At 39.4% G+C, this 20,733-nt stretch overlaps 1 protein-coding gene across 7 annotated transcripts; it reads right to left on the reverse strand.

Annotated features, from left to right (window-relative positions):
• Positions 1-540: 540 nt before the first annotated feature.
• On the reverse strand, positions 541-19,761 carry TMEM237 (transmembrane protein 237). Of its 7 annotated transcripts, none has more exons than XM_041737704.1 (13): positions 19,553-19,761; positions 17,131-17,162; positions 16,489-16,499; positions 15,244-15,300; positions 14,136-14,276; positions 10,800-10,920; positions 9,643-9,800; positions 7,635-7,758; positions 7,154-7,345; positions 5,257-5,330; positions 4,503-4,596; positions 3,377-3,498; positions 541-1,171 (listed from the first exon to the last, which is right to left on the reverse strand). In XM_041737704.1, exons 1-13 carry the CDS (start codon positions 19,589-19,591, stop codon positions 1,104-1,106), a joined length of 1,233 nt encoding a protein of 410 aa, XP_041593638.1. In that variant the 5' UTR covers positions 19,592-19,761; the 3' UTR covers positions 541-1,103. The 7 variants fall into 7 exon arrangements, 6 of the variants coding, with proteins under 6 accessions (XP_041593638.1, XP_041593639.1, XP_041593640.1 ...); XM_041737705.1 differs by lacking the exon at positions 19,553-19,761 and adding an exon at positions 18,689-18,791; XM_041737706.1 differs by lacking the exon at positions 15,244-15,300.
• Between the last annotated feature and the right edge of the window lie 972 nt (positions 19,762-20,733).

A 20,733-nucleotide genomic window follows, 5' to 3' on the forward strand; every position in this document is an offset into this window, starting at 1 on the left:
AGTGACCGCGGGAACCTGGGGTCTCCACTGCCCCTCCTGGGATCCTGCTCGAGTTCCCTGAAAGCACCTTTCCATCCAGGAAGATTGTTAAAGTTCCTGCTTCTCTGGGGCTGGGCTTTCCTGTCGTGGAGGCTCTTGCTGCCCCCCTTAGCCTGGCTCCTCGCAGGGGCCACTCCCTCACTGGATTCTTTTTAATTTTCCATCTTCCTACCTTGTTAGAAGCACGAACTCTTCTCTCTGTAGCGTTTCAGCTGTTCTCTCTTTAAATCTCGGGCCAAATTCATAGGTTTTCAGGATGATTTGAAAGTTATCTAGGTAAGCTGGTGGGACAGGGGATTTGGGGACCCTACTCCTCCACCCTTTTGCCCTTCCCCTCCAGTTCTCTACATATTTTGGATATTAACATCTTACCAAATATATCAAATATTTGCAAATATCTTTTCCCATTCAGTAAGTTGCCTTTCATTTTGTTGATGCAAAAGCTTTTTATTTTGGTATAGTCCCAATATGAAACTTTTCAAACAGAAAAGGTACATTTTCTTTTTTTTTTTTTTTTTCATTTTCTTTTTATTAGTCATGAAGTAAATCATCTTTCAAGTTAAATTACATTATACTTCTTACATGATACATAACCACAACCACCAAGCCAGTTTGAAAAAAGACAGATTTCATATTTTAATTTATTCAGTAAGGAGAATTAAAAATAAAGGCCTTTTGTCCCTTTCTTTCCTATTCCCTACTTTTTATGGTTAAACCTGATACATATTTTGTAATACTAAGTAATGGCTTTTTCTATAATACAGCTTTTTACAATAATGATTATAAATGCAACTCATTTGAGAGAACAGGAAATAAACACTTTCACCTGCTGGTTTCTAGCTCATTACCTCCTTTGTCTTTAAGATGACAATGCTACACAGATTAACATTTGGGTATGAATTGCAGATACAAGTTTTAACATTTTTCATAATCTTGAGAAAATTTTCAGTACCATACAATCAAAAAATCAATTTCAAATACACCTGTACATGTCTTAAAAAATGCATTTAAAAACAAGAATAGGAAAAATACCAGGCCAGTACTACACTGAAGACGAGCCGGCATTATGAAGACACTTTGAGTCCTTTAGCTTGGTCAGGATATCCTTCCACATCTGAGCAGAACATCAACTCTGAGAGAGAAAATGAACAGATCATACTCAGACTGGTTTCCAGGTACTCCAAAAAGAATTTTACGGCTTAGTTTTAAAGACTCACTCGACATACTGACAACTTTAATATATTTAATACAAAGTCTTCACGTACAAATAACAATTCTTGATAATGAAATCTGATTTAAAAGGTGACTGACAAATGTACAAGTTTTGCATTTTAAAATGTTCAAGTTTTAAATGTATTGCAAACCACTGAAAAATAAGACATATGTAATGGAGATACTACAGTAACTCTCACACCAGAAAATGTAGGTCAGACAACCCAGGATCATTAAACAGCTGAAAGGTCTAATTCTATGGTAACTGTCGTAATCCTCAATGGAGCCACAGATGAAGAGCAAGCTCTCGGAACTATTATACCATTTAGTCACCAAAACAACCCAATAAACAAAGTTCTCATCTTCATTTTCTATTTACTCTTTTTATCCACATAGAAATAAAATGTTATATGACCCTAAGAGACAGTCACATGGCCTTGAGAGAGAGCAAGATTCTGAAATATTAAGTAATACATGCTTTGTGATTTAGGCTGATCCATGCACAAGCCAGCTGGATCCAGCTTCAATCCCAAACACAGTGTAGAATGTTATTAGTTGACATTTCTACATTTAAACTATTACTTAGCATAGATGTGTAATTTGTCAAAATACCAATAAATGTAGAAAAAGAAGATCTTGGGAATTTAATAAAGTCCTCTGATATAAATATTAGATGAAAAATTCCTTGAATGACTAAAAACTATGCTGAGTGGAAACAAAAAAACAGCAAAATATGTAGAGCCTAAGACAACTTTTAAAAATACTTTAAACAGGGATCCCTGGGTGGCGCAGCGGTTTGGCGCCTGCCTTTGGCCCAGGGCACGATCCGGGAGACCCTGGATCGAATCCCACGTCGGGTTCCCGGTGCATGGAGCCTGCTTCTCCCTCTGCCTGTGTCTCTGCCTCTCTCTCTCTCTCTCTCTATGTGTGTGACTATCATAAATAAATAAAAATTAAAAAAAAATAAATAAATAAATAAAAAAAATAAAAATACTTTAAACATATACCAAAGGAATAAAGCAACAGAATATTCTTCAATTCTCATGTGAAGGAACATGAGGATTACGATGCAAAAGGGTACATTCATGAATAAAATTGCACCAGATTACAACTTTTGTCTTAGTTTTTACAAATGGAAATACTGGGGTGATTCTCAAGTCTAAGACTTCAGGGATTGTCATTAGTTATCAAATTGCACTGAAAGGCTCAGGATATTTATCCAATCAAGAATAAAATCATAACCAAAGTCTAGAAAATATCAAAGAGATTCAAGGGTGAAAGTGTGGAATGTCTGCCAAGAAATATGTTACACTACAAATCCTAGCAGTTCTAAAGCAGTGTGCTCAAGGACTACCAGTTTGCTAATATGATTCCTCTTCTCCAGGTGTTCCTAAAGGAGTCTGGTCTAGGGACTAGAGATTAGTAAATCTCACTTTACACTGGGCACACTAGAGCTAGGATTACTAAACACTTCATTAGACAATGAAGGGTGAAGAATCTGTGCCAGGTAAAGGAGGAAATAAGAATGAATATGTGTCTGACAAATACTACATAGATGAAGCATGATTTATTTCAAATGAAGAGCTACTTTGATCAGAAGGAGATTAGGAGAAATGAAGAGCAAAGACTCTATAAAATACTTGAAGAATTCAGAAAAAAATACCTCTTAAACATAAATATGCACACGGGCCATAGGAGACTTTCTATAGGTACTTTGAGGCCCCAGCTTTCCTAGACACTGTCTCTGCTTCTCTTGGCATTGTTTCACCACTTTATTGTCACTCCTATTATATTATTTTAAATGCATCTTATGGTATCAGAATTTCATAAGCTATATCCATTAAAAGATTTATAAAATCAACAAATTTCATGATATTCTTATACGATTTTTTCTTTATTCTTTTTTTTTTTTTTAAGTTTTGAGAGAAAGAGACAGTGTGCACATATGCACACAAGGTAGGGGGAAGGAAGTGCAGAGAGACAAGCAGATCCCTACTTACTGAGCTCAGGCTGATCCCACAACTCCAAGATAATGACTGGACCACTAAGATCATGACCCAAGCTGAAATCAAAAGTTCAACCGACTGAACCAACCAAGCACCCCACCTATTTTTTTCTTTAATACCTTCACTAAGATCCATGCCTGGCCTATAAGATAAAAAAAGCCAAGATAGTCCAACCAGAAGGGCCACCACGAGATTCACCACAATCCAGGGCTGAAGAATCTGTTCCTCAACACCTGCTGCCCTAAAGGTATAGAAATACTTGTTAGAAATGTCTCCATTGGTTTCATATATCCAAATATATCTATTTAGTGAACTTTAAAAAAAATAACAATCCTCACCTAGAGAAATAACAACAAGCATGAAATATATACTATATAATACACACACACACACACACACACACACACACACACACACACACGGGAACACTGAACTCAAATCTGCTTTATACATTGATATAAATGAAAATTTAGTATTGCCAAGCAATTTTTTAAGTTTCCCTTTCTAACTACTGTGATGCTACTGATGCCCCAGACACTCTCAAAAAAGACTGCCCCTGTGAGTTTTGTGAATTGGACACTCAACCTGCCTGTGAGCTTCATGACTAGCCATTGATCTGTGGAGACTGACTCTCTCTAAACTGCTCTCTTTCTAGCACTGCTTGGTTATCTGACTCCATCCCAGCACTACTTTGGGGTATTAGACCTCCTAACGGAGTGAGGGTACAGGGCTTCCCTAATTCATTGTATATGAACGACCTTAAAATCGTAAATTACTAGATCTAAGACAGATTTATAAAAAGAATATATTTCATTAAAAATGCAAGTATATCGGGATCCCTGGGTGGCGCAGCGGTTTGGCGCCTGCCTTTGGCCCAGGGCGCGATCCTGGAGACCCGGGATCGAATCCCACATCGGGCTCCCGGTGCGTGGAGCCTGCTTCTCCCTCCGCCTGTGTCTCTGCCTCTCTCTCTCTCTGTGACTATCATAAATAAATAAAAATTAAAAAATAAATAAATAAAAAAAAAAAAATAAAAAATAAAAATGCAAGTATAAACAACAATAATTATCCACTAACCACTGCAATTGAGTACTTTTTCTTGCCATAATTTTGGAAACAAAAACAGGGCCTTCATTATTATTTATAGATGAAAACATATAAAAAAGAGTGAAGGATAAGAGTAGTACCCTTACTACCACTGCTGCTGTTATTCCCATCAATTGCCAATGCTATTGTGCATCTTACCAGAGGCTACCATTAACAGAGGAGGGTGTGTAAAGGTGGATCCTGTCACTTGTCATTTGCTGACTCAGAGACAATACAAGAGCAGTAAAGTACACTAAGAAAAAGACAAATGAAATTACTAATAATGTATTTTTAACAATCCAGTTTATTTTGAATTTAAAGATTACTGTAAGGTCAAAAATAACCTATACTTTGAGGGATAATGACAGAAAAGAAATTCATTTGATTAATTTCCATAGGCTGGCTAGCCTTATTTTATTTTTAAAGAACCTAGACTCAGAAGGGTATTTTGAGATGCTCACTATTTCCTCATTAGAAATTACAAGAACCTAGAAGATCTTTTAAGAAATTATAAATGACTTACTCAAGGTCTTAAAACTAGTTTTATTAATAGTCTCATGACTTAGAACAAAATGTATCCCAAATTATCAAGAAGATACAAAATAGTATCTGTTATTGAAATGCTATGCCAACTCAATCTGTTTGATATCAAGTAGAAAACAAAAAACCAAAACATATCGAAATATAGAATAAATTCAACTTTTAATAGTTATTTAGATCAACTCTATTGAAAAATAATCCTATTAAAACTATACCTATCTTTTTTTAATTACAAATTCCACTAAACATCTATAAGTAATGTCTATAAGTAGTAATATAAAATCTTTCTAAAAGTAAATTTAAACTTTTCCTGGTTCAAAATTACAGTGTAATTCAAGTATTATACAATTATCAAATGAAAACATTTACTCACAGAAAGAGGCTAAAGCTGTTGGATCCAGGGCAAGAAAATTTCGGATTGCTACTGATGTTTTAGCAAAATCAATTCTAGAAAATACAAAAGCTTCTGGTCACAGTGCACTCGTAAACTTCTTACAAAACTGCACTTTCTTAATCACAGTTCTTTCATTCTCTATTCTAATGCTACCACGTACATTGTTTATTTTTAAGCTTTAAGTAGCTACAGTTAACACTAGATACACATGAAAAAATATCTTATTTACAAAAGCCACATAAAACATTCAACTAGATTAATATTTAGTCAACATTTCTTTGGAGTTAAGACACTGAAGAAACAAATTAAACTTGATCTGCAAAATTTCTTTAGATTCTACCCCTATTACCCATTTCATCAGGCTGTAAGTTGCTGTTTTTCTTAATGGGTTCAATTGTGTTCTTGAAGACCTGGTGAACTTCTAACCCCTGGCACCTGTGGACATGACCTTATTTGGAAGGAGGGTCTTTACAGCTGTTTTCAAGTTAAGATGAGGTCATTTAAAGGGCCCCTAATTCAGTACAACCGGTGGCCTTATAAGAAGAGAAGAGATCACGGGGAAAATCACCACATGGCAGAAAGGCAGAGGTTGGAGTGATGCATCTACAAGCCAAAGAACTCCAAGGAATGCCAGTAACCACTGAAAACTAAGGAAAGGTGTGGAAGAGACTTTCCCACCAGCCACCAGCCCTCCAGAAAGGAACCAACCTGGCCAACACCTTCATTTCCAGACTGAGAAAGAATAAATTCCTGTTGCTTTAAGCCACCCGGTCTGTAGTACAGTTGACCCTTGAGCTACAAAGGTTTGAACTGCGTAGGTCCATCAATATGAAGATGTATTTCAGGGATCCCTAGGTGGCGCAGCAGGTTGGCGCCTGCCTTTGGCCCAGGGCGCAATCCTGGAGACCCGGGATCGAATCCCACATCAGGCTCCCGGTGCATGGAGCCTGCTTCTCCCTCTGCCTGTGTCTCTGCCTCTCTCTCTCTCTCCCTGTGACTATCATAAATAAATAAAAAATTAAAAAAAAAAAGATGTATTTCAGTAACTATAGTACAGTACCCCAAATGTATTTTCTCTTATGACTTTCTTAATAACTTGTTTTTTCTAGTTTATTTTTTTTAGTTTATTTTTTATAATTTTTTTAGATTTATTTTAGAGAGAGAGAGCACATGCATGCACATGCAACAACTGGGGGGGAGGGGGAGAGGGAGAAAGAGAGAATCCTCAAGTTGATTCCCCATTGAGCATGGAGCCTTAGGGCTTGATCCCATGACCCTTAGATCATGACCCAAGCTGAAATCAAAAGCCAGCCGCTCAATCAACTGAGCCACCCAGGCACCCCCTAGCTTACCTTTTTAGTATATAATACTAAATATATAATACATAAACAAAACTTGTGGTAATGGGCTATCTGTTATCAGTAAGGCTTCTGGTCAACAGTAGGCTAGAAGTTCTGAGGGAATAAAAAATTATACACGAATTTTTGCCTTGCAGGAGGTCGGCACACCCAAACCCTGTGATGTTCAAGGGTCAACTGTATTATAGCAACCCTAGGAAACTCATACAATACCCAAATCACCTATACTTGATTCAGATGACTTAGAAGATGATATTTGGGGCTGTATTTGTCGATTATATTTGGATGAAATTTTAGACCTAGAGTTGATGCTGGAATGGGTTTAGATTTTGAGGATGCTCTCACTGAGAGTATTCCCATCCCATCCCCCAAAACAGAAACAGCCTTTAAAATAAAAGCCAAAATAATATTAATATATTATAATTCTAGTTTGAAAACTATCATAGTCAGGGACATATTTTGCTCAACATTTCCACCTGAAGAAAAGTGAGAGGGATGTATAGTCATAATAGTCTTACCTGTCAAAAGTTGAAATAGTACTTAGAGCTAAAAGCAAGTAGAGAAGACTCTGGAATGGATATGCCAAAGACTTGTACTGCTGCAGAAGGTTTGAGAAGTCAGAAAGCTGATCTCCTGCTAGCACGTATATGAAAACAATGTTCCACACAGCACAGCCAGCCAAGAAGCCATGAGAAAAGAGACCAATCATCCTGAATGGAAAAGGGTTTCATTATTACACATGTATTACTAAAGTAAAAAGCTAAAATAGTTTTTAAATCTCTTCACGTGAAAGAGTAAAACTCACCATTTCAAAAAAGTAAAAACAAGCCTTTTCTTTTTATTACAAATAGGCAGACGATTTAACTCCAATTAAATGGAGTTTTAAAAAATATACCTATTGACTATTTTAAGTTGTCAATTTTGTTAACAATATTGAGCAATCAATACTTTTAAAAAAAATCCTGCAACATTTAAGACAAGTCCCGCAGAAGCAGCCACCTGAAAGCCCGGTTCACTGAGAGTGCAACATCTCTGGTTGTCCAGGAAAGCTTCACGTCCATTGACACCTCGATATTTTCTGTGGTCTTTATCAACTCTGAACGATCAGCAGCCTGGAATCGCCCTAAGTACACATTACACAATTATTAACAACTAGCGACAAAGAACCCTGGTTGTCTTTTTATCTTATTTCACACGGTTCGAACCCTGGGACTGAGATTTTGCTTTTTTCCTATCTAAAAATTCTCCCTGACCCAGTCCTTGTTTGAGAAGGCTCTTTTCTTTTGGTTGTTTAAATACACTATCCTTTTTTCTTTAGAGAAAATAAAGCCCGTATGCTTTCCTCTCATCCCAAAACAGATGTTAAAGTAACAGTTTTAGGAATCAATTATATTTCATGAAATACAATAAGGAACTTCTCACTCAGGACAAAGTCTAAAAACCTTTAATGTGACATAATCTACAAAATTCTAATTTTGAGACTTTAGAAGTTTATTAAAGTTTAAATGACAACACTATAAAGCTAAGTCAATGTTTGAAAGCACTTTGAATTTCTTAGGAAAAGATGCCAGTGTGTGCAGCATGGCCTTCAGTGATGACAGAGAAGAAAGGGGTTGTTTCATAAACTTTAGGATTCCTGTGACAAGTATCAGTTCAAGTGTCAGCACCTCAACACCATGTGCACAGCGCTTTATCCTTTTACTGTTCACGAGGCTCCTTCTTGCAGATCTACCAATCTACAAATGGATCTCAGGAAGCAGGAAGGGTCCCATTTCAATTACATTTGCCAAATTGGGCTGTCAAGTATTTTGGAGGATGAAAGGCTGAGGTGCAATACCTAATTTTCTCTAAGAAAAGACAACTCTGGGCAGACGAGTGTCTTTTATGGTCAATTACTCTAGTGGGGAAGTTTCTGTGCTAAGGAAAACAAGAGTAAAAATGAGGATTGAATACACTGTTTTAAAAACAGATTAAAAAATCGGTATTGCTTAAAAATGAGGATTCAGTGATATTGCTTAAAAACAGAAATTAAATAGCAACACAGTATACTAATAAAAGCACTTGACTAGAAGCCATGAAATCTCCATTCAAGTCTCAATTCCTCACCAACCGTTAGACCCTGATGAAGTTAGGTTCCCGGGATCACAAGTTTCTCACTGGCCAAGAACTTCAAGATCCCTTAGATGACATCTTACAGAATAGAAATTCTAAAATGGATGTACATAAAATCTAAATTGTAAATTTTTAGAACTAATGTTATGGTTCATTTAAGTTCTTTATGTGCATACTCATAGCATATCCATGGGATATATATGATCACAATCATGCTTTCTGTATGTTTTTCTTAAATACTGTAAATGCAGTTTTGTAATCTATGCACATTATACAATGTCAAGACTACTTTCCAAAAGAATCTGAAGCTACAAGGTTGTATTTCTTATTTAATATGGTAATACCATCATGTATCTTCTCTCATTTATTTTTAATTATAAAATATATCATTAGCTGCCCCACAACCAATGCCACTCGCCACTACCCATACTGGAAAACTGGTAAAGTACAAGAATAAAGGAATGGGTGAAGGGAATGGGGGGAAATTTTCTAAAGAACTCATAGTCCCGTAACCCAAAAAGAATCAGCATTAATATTTTGGCATATTTCCTTCTAGTCTTTTGTCTTATACATTTCTCTATAGTTAGGTGTGTATCTATTTTTCATTAAATCTTTCCATGAAATGAATATTCTCCCTAAACATTATTTTTAATGGTGCAGATTTTATTATATAGATACACCATAACTACCTGAAATCATACCCCTTCTATTTTATACTTATGTTGTTTCCAACTTTTCATTCTCAAGAATAACATAATAATTAGTTTTGTGTATAAACTTTTGTCCATATTTTTATTGCCTTAATTCAGATCTCCAGAAATTTGATTCCTAAGTCAAAGGTATAGCCTTGTGTAAATACTAAAAATCTTAAGTTCCAAAACAAGGAACTACTTACGGGTTTTTTCCACAAACACTTTGCCTACAGGCTGGCTAATGCCAGTGGGTGCAGTGAATATAGACTGTTGTTCTGGACCACTTTGCTCATCAGTAATTATGTCCTCATCTTCTACTCCTAGTTCATTGGTATATTGTAATTCTGCTGGCTGGGTTTTCCTGTACTCAGGAAGAATGTAAGAAAAACAGATTAGTATTATACTTTTACAGACCCACATAAAGGAGGTACCTATAAAAGAGCCTTGGACTTGGAGTTGAGAAATTTCATTTTTACTTAACTGGGTCTGTTCTTAACTGTTAATATGCAGCAAATCACATACATTTCTGTGGGCCTCAATTTTCTCATCTGGAAAATGAAGTGACTGAACTACATCTGTAAGGTTCTTTCCATACTTAAAGCGATAGGATTCTATATAAATATTGATCACCATTTGTAGGGTCATTTCCAAATACAAACAATAGCGTCATATAACTTCCAGTGTACTTCTTTAAAGTATATACTATGGGGATCCCTGGGTGGCGCAGCGGTTTGGCGCCTGCCTTTGGCCCAGGGCGCGATCCTGGAGACCCGGGATCGAATCCCACATCGGGCTCCCGGTGCATGGAGCCTGCTTCTCCCTCCGCCTGTGTCTCTGCCTCTCTCTCTCTCTCTGTGACTATCATAAAAAAAAAAAAAAAAAAAAAAAAAAAAATTAAAAAAAAATAAAAATAAAAAATAAAGTATATACTATTTTATCCAAGACTTAATTTCCTATACTAAAATACATATTTTTATTACTGAAATAATCATAATCTGAATTCTATCAACATGACAAAATACATCACAATAGTCTACTTTATTAATATTACCTTCAAATTTCAGTATCTTTAGTATTTACTTTTTGCTACTTATATAATATCTTCTATGGATGTTCCTCTTTTTTAGAGACAGCTCCTAAGATCTTTTTTTTTTTTTTTAGCTCCTAAGATCTTTAATTTTAGCATTTTACTTCTTCAATTGTTTACTCTTTTCAAATTTATCATTAGTTGGTTTAAATGATATTTTTGTAATCCTACTTGAGTGTTTAATAAGACTTAATCAAAAGGTACCTTTGAAAGCTCTGAATTAAGTAGCACAGTGTCCCTAAAGAATATTTAGAAGGACAAATAAAATCTTACTTTGTCTTTCTTCGAGGTTTTTGAATAACTGCCTCCTCAGCTGGCTCCACATCAATGCCATTTTCATTCCGTAATAAAGATGAGCCAGATGTTTTCTTTTGGGTTAAAGAAGTCTCCAATTCTGAAAATAGAGATTAAATTTTCAAATTACTATAACGTAAAAAGAAAAGTAATACTTAAAACTTATGAGATTACTTTAAAATTTTTAATCAGGCCAAAATTTTTTCATCATTTTACTAATTTTTATAATTTTATATCCTTCAACACTAAAATATTTGAAATTACAATGCCAAAAAATATGGAAAAATTCAAGTAATCCAACATCCAGAGTTTTGTGGGAGCCCACAGATTACCTGTGTTTCAGTGATTCACCCAAAGGACTCATGGGACTCAGAAGTCATTACACTCACAAGTCCTTATATTCAGTTACAACTTATTAGACTGAAATGACATAAAGCAAAATCAGCAAAAGGAAAAAACACACAGAGCAAAGTCCAGAGGAAACTAGGTATAAGCTTCCAAGTTCTCCTATCAATGGAGTCACACAGGATGCACTAACTCCTCCAGCAACAAGCTGACATGTGTGACACTTTCTCTACCAAGGAAGCTCATTACAAACTTGGCACCCAAAGCTTTTATTGGCACCTGATCACATAGACACCCCCTGCCTAGCACATACCAAAATTCCAGATTCCCAGAAACAAAGCAGGTGTTCAGCATAAATCATACTACATTCACAATCGCGGAGTAAACCACCCTTATAACTTAGGGAAAGTTCCATTATCAGCGTAGGGAACTACTCACCAGCTAAGTTGCAGAGGCCAGTGAAGAGGCTACCTTGCAATCAGGCCTAATGAGAGCAGTCCCAGGCCTGCTATGTTAACTCCCTCCCGAGCACAGGGTATTAAGTTTAAGTAAGTCAACAAAGCCTTCTCATCTGCTAGCTACTCTTCCAATCTGAAAATACGGACAACAGCTTCCTGGAATGTCCTCAAAGCCCCTAGAATTCTATTTTAATAAAATGTTTATAGCCCAAACTAGAAATGCAATAGAAGTAGAGTCAGTCTATTGTACTCATCCAGAACAAAACAAAAAATAAAACAAAACTAAAAACTCAGAAATCCAGAAGGCTGTACATGCACAGGTGGGTGCATTCTGGAATGGCAGTGACAGGTACTCTCTGGCCCAGAACTTAGTTGGGTTCTGAATTTTCTAAAAATGGTCAACTCGTTTCTGTAAATACATTTTTCGTAAGTTGTAAAACTAGGTACTGGTATCCATCCAGATTTTCAAATTCATACCCTAATTGAATTAACTAAGATGGCAGTTTTAATTCAACTATATTTGCTGCCAGTAATGAAACAGATCATACAAAGAAATCATCAAACTTTCTGAGCATCATTTCTGTTTTTCCACTCTTCTGCCCACATACTGCAGTATCCCACTTCAACTTGCCTCTAAAAACTATAGACTTTTCCAGTTTCTGCCCTCTTTTCCTGTAATTCTTTCACCCAATCAGGACCCACTGTTTTCTAAGAGAATAAGTAATGGTCAGGGAAATTATTTTGTAATAAATTATTTATCAAATAATTATTTGTAAATAATTATTTATCAGTGATCAATGTTACTAGGAAAGAACGATCTCCCAATCTTTATTCCTTCCCTTTATTTTACTCTAACAAAACCCATTATTTTTCTTCTAATTACTATAAAAGTCATAATGCTCAATATATGAAAAATTAGTAAAATATAAATGAAGAAAGACAATAAAAATTATCGTTAAATCCTCCTTCCCAAAAACCTAACATTGTCAACACTTTGCTATATCCTTCCATTGTTTTTACTTTATGTATGCATGAATATACATGTGTTCTGGGTAGAACTGTGTCCCCACCTAAAAGATATGTTCAACTCCTAACCCCTAGTACCTGTGTATGAAACTTTATTTGGAAATTTGCAGCTAGTCTATTTAGAATAAGATTATGCTCGATTAGGATGGGACTGAAATCCAATGATTCATTATAAGAAGAGCAAAATATGGAGGCGCGTGGGTGGCAGTCAGTTAAGCATCTGACTCTTGGTTTCAGCTCGGGTTGTGACCTCTGTGTCAATAGATCGAGCCCTGCATCCATCTCTATGCTCAGGACAAAGTCTGAGACTTCATCTTAAGACTCTCTCTCTTTCTCCCTCTGCCCCTCCCCACTGCCTGCACATTCTCTAAAATAAAGAAATAAATCTTTAAAAAAGAAAGAGCAAAAAATGGACACAGAAACACATGGAAAGGTATGAGGACAAAGGTACAAAATAGTTATACTGCCACAGCCAAAGAACACCAAGGACTGCCAACTACCAGAAGCTAAAAGATGGATGGATTCTTTCCTAGAGCCTTCAGAAGCAGCCTGGCCCTGTGGACACCTAGATTTCAGACTTCTGTCCTCCAGAGCTGTCAGAGAATAAATATCTGTTGTTTTAAGTTACTCTATGATAATTTGTTATGCCAGCTTTGGGAAATACAGCATATTTCACAAAAAAATAGGCTATTTCAAAACAAAAATAAAATCCTTTGATATATCCTATTATATGTGTGGGTGATGACTCAACAGTACATTACTGATGGTTCTCCTTGTCACTATTTCACCTTCACAGTCCTTTTAACTGGTGCTCAGTTTCTAATAAAGAGATAAAACATGATTTATTTAGCCAGTATCATTTTGTTAGCTATTGATTATTATCAGTTTCTACTCTTATAAATAATGTTGCAGTTAACATCCTTAATTATGGTAGCTATTATAGTCACTTCTATTCCTAAAAGTTCATACAGGCTATACTAATTTATGCTCCTATCAGCAGTATATGAATGTATTCCTTTCTCATCAACACTTTTTTATCTAACACTTTTTAATTTTGTATTCTGAAAAAAGCATTGCCAATTTGATAGTATTTTGTTTACCTTGTGAGTAGTGCCTGGAACAAAGTAAGACTCAATAAATGATAACTGTTCTTTTATTGTATTACTGTCAATACTGAATCTATCCTTTCCTCACTGACCTGAAATGTCTATTTTGTCATATATTAAATTCTTATACACACCAAGATCTGAACTTTCTGTTTTGATCCTGAGTTTGTATCCCTTCCCTCATAATATATGGATATATGACCAAAAGAGACCCTCTAAAGTGTTCTTGACTTAAACTATTAGAGTTACTTTAATAGTAAAAACTTTAATAAAAAAAAAAAAAGAAGAGATATGGGTGGGGAAAAATGGGAACAGAGTTTTTAATCATATCCCCCAAATCAAAGCTACTATCACAACCTAACCTTGGTTTCTTCACATACCAAGAGGTAGCCTCGTCTTCTTCTGTCTCCTTTGAACAGGAGCTTCTTTTGGGTGCTCTGTGGATTCTTTACTTGGTGGCTCACTGCCCTCAGACGGCCCGTGAACGGAAGCCTGAACAAAGCCTTCCAAAGAAGCACTACCTACAGAAAAGCAGAGTGGGAAAAAACAGGATAACCTGAGCAGAGATTACAGAGTTTTAAAAAGATGAAAAAAAAAAAAGGGACTTGAATAGCTCCTAAGTGATGATTAACTGTCCTTTGTTTCATCTTTGCCTTTAAGAATTGTCTGTAAGAATTGGCTTTAACCCACATTTTTATCACATTATCACATTATAAAGTATAATAAATTCAGTACTTGATGTATCAGATTAATACTCAAAGTTGTTTACTATATCACTATATACGGATCCAGATATTTTCACATCTTAAGACTTGTAAGAGGCAACAATTAGAATGAAGGACCAGTTAGAGCTGACAGAGGTTTCAAGCCTGTGTGACCAGGAGAGTTGGGGATTCCATTAACAGAAATCTGTAAGAGGTAAAAATCGGATTTATTGTTGAAGGTAATGATGAATTCTGAACATGCTGAGTTTAAGTTACTGACCGAACATGCAGGATTAGTAGCGGATAAATAATTAAGACAAAAAAAGTTCACAGAACCTTCTCATTAGAGAACCTCTAATACATGAATGATATGGCCCTGCCTTCAGACTCTTGCTCTAATGAAGAGATTTGCTGACTGAAATGAGGGATCCAAGGACCTTGTGTCTCCAAATCCTGTTCAAGAGTCTGAAACCAATCATAGCTTAAGACAATTTATGCTGTATCGGGATAAAAGACCTCAAAAAGTCCAAGAATGTTGTAGGACAAAGAGTTTAAGTGGCACAATTCTTTCTTCCAAGAATGCTTCTAGACACTCTTCAGGCTTCCCACTGCCTTATTCCTCACTACTACCAGGAATCTCATTACTTTAAACTGACCTTGATTCTATCCTCAACACAGCAGCGACTAGGGACACTGGGGCCTTGCCTCTCCCTGATCTGTGATATCTGTCATGCCTAAGGTCCTGGAAAGACTCGTGATCTACACAAAAAGAACAACTTCTTACCTAGGGTGGTTTTTGTTTTAGGTTTCTTCTTCTTTGGACGACTAAGTGGAATATCATCTATAAAACAAAACAAAACGATAGAACAGGCTGCCTAAAATTCAATGCAAAGAACAGTCAAAAGGAACTTTTAGTAGGGAAGACCTTTCCCTCTCTTCCTGAGGCCCAGCCAACTTCTACAAATTAGGGGGAAAAAGGCAAGAAATTGACAAATTCAGGGGTTGCCTGGCTGACTCAGTACAGCATGATCTTGATCTCAGGACCCGAAGTTCAAGCCCCATGTTGGGCACAGAGCCTACTCAAAATAAATAAATAAATAAATTAATTAATTAATTAATTAAATTAAGGAGGGGGGAGAAACTGACAAAGTCAAAGAAAGCCTATAGTGTGGTGATAGTAGCTCATTGTTGGTCAGTAATATTAGAAACTGCAACATTTCTAATATTAGAAAAGAGGGCCCACAAAATATACATGTGATCCCCTTTATTCCTTGCACTTAGATATGGCCTATGACTAGTTTGAACCATTCACTGTGAGCAGAACTGATCTGCCAAAACACTGAAAGAGCCGGTGAGTAACTCAGCTTTCTCTTTCTTTGCTTAAGCACGTTTAGATGGCAGAAGCACAGAATGGAAGTAGCCTGGATCATGACATAATTAGTAAAGAGTGGTACAAGACAACTGCCCTGGATTGTTGCCACACTGTACTTTGCATTAACCAAAAATAACCTTATAGAAGTCAGAGATTCTGAAGTTATTATAGCATAACCCAGTCTATCCTGATTGAATGAGACAAAAGAAAATGTAGTCCTTATTATACAACTATACTAGCCAATAATTATGTTCTGGGTGACTCCACTCAAGAATGAGAGCTTTTAGGGATGCCTGGATGGCTTTAGTGGTTGAGGGCCTGCCTTTGGCCCAGGGCAGGATCAAGTGCCACATGGGGCTCCCTGCATGGAACCTGTTTCTCTCTCTGCGTGTTTTTCATGAATAAATAAAAAAAATATTTTTAAAAAAAGAATGAGAGCTTTTATATTTGAAAGGTCAAATACCAATCATACAGCTAGTGTTATATATCAACCCTCATTTTAAAGATAGCAGTCATGAGAGATTATTTTGAAAAAAGGATATTGCAATATTATAAATTACACCACTCAGGTTCAACTTTAAGAAAAACATTAAGGAATCAAATTAACTTTTAAACTCCAAATTTTAAAAGTTTTACATTAAGAGTGAACTAACTCACCTTGATTAGCACTTTACATGACACCGACCAAATTTAATTAGGACAAAGACAAAAAAAAAAAAAAAAGAAACTATTAATTAGAAATATATCGTCAGGCTGAAAACTGACTTAAGTCATTATAAATTAAAAATAAGCTTTCATACAGTCAGCTAGTTCATAGACTAGCTTATTTTTATAAGTAAAAAAGCTAATAAATCCACTAATAACCCCAATATTTTCTGAACTTACATATACATATTTCCTACTGTCTGTAAGTAAAGTGGATTAAGCAGATTAAGAATTCTTATTTTGTCACTGATTAAAATCAGCTTAAACTGAGGAAACTATTCTAGCAAACAAAAGAGGATAAAAAGTCTGATAAGACGTTCAGAATGGACCAATGGACATTCAGAATGGACCACTATCTTACCAATGTTCGGCTTGGAAAGAGAACATTTAATTATAACTGTTATCCTAATGATTCAAGGATTTTTTTTTCAAGGATTTTTTTTTTTAACCTTTAAACTTTTAGGAAGACTTTTCCTAAAATTTTCAAGAGATCATCCCTGAATTATTATAATTTTGCAATGGAACTAGTTGACTTTTTCACTTTATTCATTTTGCATTTTTAAAACTCAATGATACAATCTAACTTATGTTTACCTTGGCACAGGTGGAAGGGCTCGTGGAGGACGCTATGGGGAGAAAAAGAAAATTGCTTGTAAGTAAAAGTCTCAGAACATCTTCATTTCATGTACTTCAAATCTTTTGATAACCTTGTTTATCGAATGCAACAGAGAAAGTACTCTTGAGAATCAGATGGGCAATTCTAAAATTGTTCTAACATTTCTAAATTTCATATAAAATTCCTTCCTTCCTATACTCCTTTCTATCCAGAGGCCAGGCTCTGTTCTAAGTACTACAGATGTACTAATGAACAAAACAGAAATCCCTGCTTTTATGGAACTTCCATTCTAGTGGTTAAGTATTAGAAGATCACACACACACAAATGAGGGAGAATGTGGAGTGCTATTTTAGTTACAGAAAGTCTCTCAGACTTCCGAAAGGGGCCTGAATAAGAAAGAAGAAAAGAGACAAAGGGGAGCAAATACAAAGCCTTTTAGGAGAAATGGTTTCAGATAAAAGAAGCAAGCCCGGTAGGGCTGATGCATAGTTATCAAGACAGGCAGGGCCAGATTAATTAATTAGGCTCTTTTTAGACAAAAAGGGGGCAGTCCGGGTGGCTCAGGGGTTTAGCACTGCCTTCAGTCCAGGGCCTGTGTCTCTCATGAATAAATAAAATCTTTAAAAAAATAAAAATAAAAAGACAAAAAGGTGTCCAGATTTTATTTTAATTCAGTGGGAAGCCAAAGGAGGTTTTAAACCACATAGCAACATACTTAAAAAAAAAAAAAAAATCAAATCACTCTGAATACAGTATGAGACTGCGTTTTGGGGCAGAGAGAATTAAAAAAAAAAACCTTATAAAAATAAATTCATTTTTAAAAATTTTATTTATTTATTTGTGAGACAGAAAGAGAGGCAGAGACACAGGCAGAGGGAGAAGCAGGCTCCACGCAGGGAGCCCGACGTGGGGCTCGATCCCCAGGTCTGCAGGGTCACGCCCTGGGCTGAAGGGGGCGCTAAACCGCTGAGCCACCCAGGGCGTCCCTAAAAAGTAAATTTAAAAAAAAAACAAACAAAAACCTTACAAACGGTAAGAAAAGTTGTGTTTGCCATTCAGAGAGATTACAGTTGAGACGCATTCTGGAATCTTTCAAAATAAAATACTATCAGCAATGTGTCGAAATCAGTTTAATGTTGCAAGTGTCTCATGCTGCTTGCAGAGGACACTGATTCAAAAGGGTTACATTTTTAGACACTTTTTTTTTTTAGTTGGTTCTACGACCGTCCCATTTAGCGATCCATTCGGTCACCGTATTAACACAAATGCTACGAGATCAGGACACAGCAGGCTGCCTCGACACTATCCGGTGATGAACCTCACCACCGGGAAAGAGCAATAGTCCTAAGAAAGAGCCACCGTCAGGCGGCTACCGACCGCGTCCTGCCCAAGGCTGCGGGTCACACGACGCTTCCACGTTTTCAAAAATCCCGCGAAAATGACGTGTCACCGCCGACCTTCAGGCCCCTCAAGAGTCGGAGGGCTCCACCGGACACAAAATCCCAGAGACTCAAACGGAACCGAGGCTGGCTTACCACCTGCTTCTTTCCCATTGCGTCCAACGCCGGGCTTCCCCGAGGCCGCGCGCCGGGAGCTCGCAGCCGGGAGCTCGCAGCCCGGAGCTCGCAGCCCGCTCCCCGCCCTCCGGCCCCCCTGCTCGCTCCCGCCCCGCCCCCCCGGCCGCCTCCCGCCCCGCCCCTCCGGCTGGCTCCCGCCCGGGCCGTCGCGCGCAGGCGCCGTGCGTCATCGGCCTGCGCCGCCCGGGCCTGGCCGGCGCTCAGCCCGTTCGCTGCAGGACGCGGGCGGGGGTCGGCGCCGTGGGCCGGTCGGGCCTCTGCAGTGCAGCCCTGCGGGAAAGGGGCCGTGGGAGTGAGGGGCTGACAAGCCCGGGAAGAGAGACTCCAGCGGGCGTGGGGCAACCACCACGGTTCTGCTCATGGTTTCCGAGTGGTTGCAGGGATTTGTTCGAGGGCGATGGGGAAAGACCATGATTAATAGTTTCCGCTAGGAAACTGCGGTCTCCTCCGTGGGTGGCTAAAGGTCCTCCGGGAGGAGTCCGCAGGAGAGGCCTAGCTGGCAGCCCCGGGGCACCCAGGGGCCCGGGAAGGCGAGGCAGAGAGGCGTCGTCACAGCAACGTGGCCCCTCAGGCCCGGGCATCGGCACGCCCGGGTCCTCGCCTGGCTCCCGGGGTTCGGCTCCCGGCCTCGGGACGAACTCCCATCGCCCGCTCCGGTCCAATCCTGTGAGCATCCGAGGGGCGGACGCGCGTGCACGGCGAGCGGGGCTCTCGGCGGCCCCCAGCCCTAGGCGGCGGCCCCGCCCCATGAGCCGCGGAGGCGATCGGGCTGCGCCCCCCGCCTCCGCCACCCCCGTGGCCGCAGCGCCCCTCACCGCTCACCGGGTGGGCCTCTGGCCGAAGCCCCGAGTCCGCCCTCATGGCGCTCCCCCTCGGGGCTCCCTCAGCGCAACCGCCGGCGGCCCGCGCCTGGCTCCCCGCGACCCGGCCTCCGGGGCCTGCGAGAGGGCGGCTTCCCGGGGTCTCGCTGGGCCGCAGCTCCGGGGCCGGACCTCCGGCTGCCTTCGGGGCGCCAAGCCCCGCCTCGCAGCGCGTCCACGACAGGGGGGGCGGGGCGAGAACCAGGAGGGGGCGGGGCGCGCGGGGAACCCGGAGGGGGCGGGGCGGAACCAGGAGGGGCGGGGCTGGCCCCGGAGGGGGCGGGGCGCGGGGAACCCGGAGGGGCCCGAGGGCGGTGCGCGAGACGGGCCCCGCGGAGGTCAAAACAGGCTCTGGGTACCGGGAACCGACGATTGGCAAGGCCAAGGCTGCCCGGAGGAGCCGGGAACTGCTAGTCGCTGAACCAGGAGAGGTCTGGAAGGGCCAAAGACTGATAAAAACTCCTTTGAAAAGGAGGACTTTGGGGATTTCTGGGTGGCTCAGCGGTTTAGCGCCACCTTCAGTCCAGGGCGCGATCCTGGAGACCCGGAATCGAGTCCCGCATCGGGCTCCCTGCGTGGAGCCTGCTTCTCCCTCTGCCTGTGTCTCTGCCTCTCTCTCTCTCTGCATCTCTCATGAATAAATAAATACAATATTAAAAAAGGGGGGGGGACTTCTGTGGAACGCTGTCAGATTCTCCAGACACGGCTTCTTCCGACGGATCTCTGAACAAACCAGAGACCCCTGTACTGCAGGCACGTAGTAAGCACCCAGAGCTGACCCCTACCGGCACTTACCGACTTGGTATTTGGTTCTTTGACTTATTACTCTTGTATCTTGTTTATTGCGTGACTTTGGTTTCTTGTGTGGCGTATGGGAAGCCAAGTTAACTGTCATTCAGTTTGGAATCCTTCACCCGTTAAAATTGTGTAAACCCCGCTTTAGGCATGAATAGAGCTGACGGTGTGCAGAGGCGCATCCCGTGCACCGCCTTTGTAGGGCGCCAGAGATGCCCCCGCCCCCGCGCCCACCCCCACCCCCGGGCCCAGACAAATATCAGATTTCTTCTAGTTGTGTGTGTGTGTGTGTGTGTGTGTGTGTGTCTGTGTAGTGATACAGGCAGTTCTCAAAATGTTTGCCGCTTG

This window comes from Vulpes lagopus, chromosome 22 (assembly GCF_018345385.1).
Source record: "Vulpes lagopus strain Blue_001 chromosome 22, ASM1834538v1, whole genome shotgun sequence".
Lineage (NCBI taxonomy): Eukaryota > Metazoa > Chordata > Mammalia > Carnivora > Canidae > Vulpes > Vulpes lagopus.

What these genes read in the sequence shown, in the direction of transcription:
- TMEM237 (XM_041737702.1), bottom strand. Translation starts at nt 18,900, where the DNA reads ATGACGCACGGCGCCTGCGCGCGACGGCCCGGGCGGGAGCCAGCCGGA. An exon ending in ACTATTTCAACTTTTGACAG is followed by an intron (nt 5,331 to 7,153) that starts GTAAGACTATTA and finishes TGTATTTTCTAG; the next exon opens with AATTGATTTTGCTAAAACAT. An exon ending in TCTGTTAATGGTAGCCTCTG is followed by an intron (nt 3,499 to 4,502) that starts GTAAGATGCACA and finishes CTATACCTTTAG; the next exon opens with GGCAGCAGGTGTTGAGGAAC.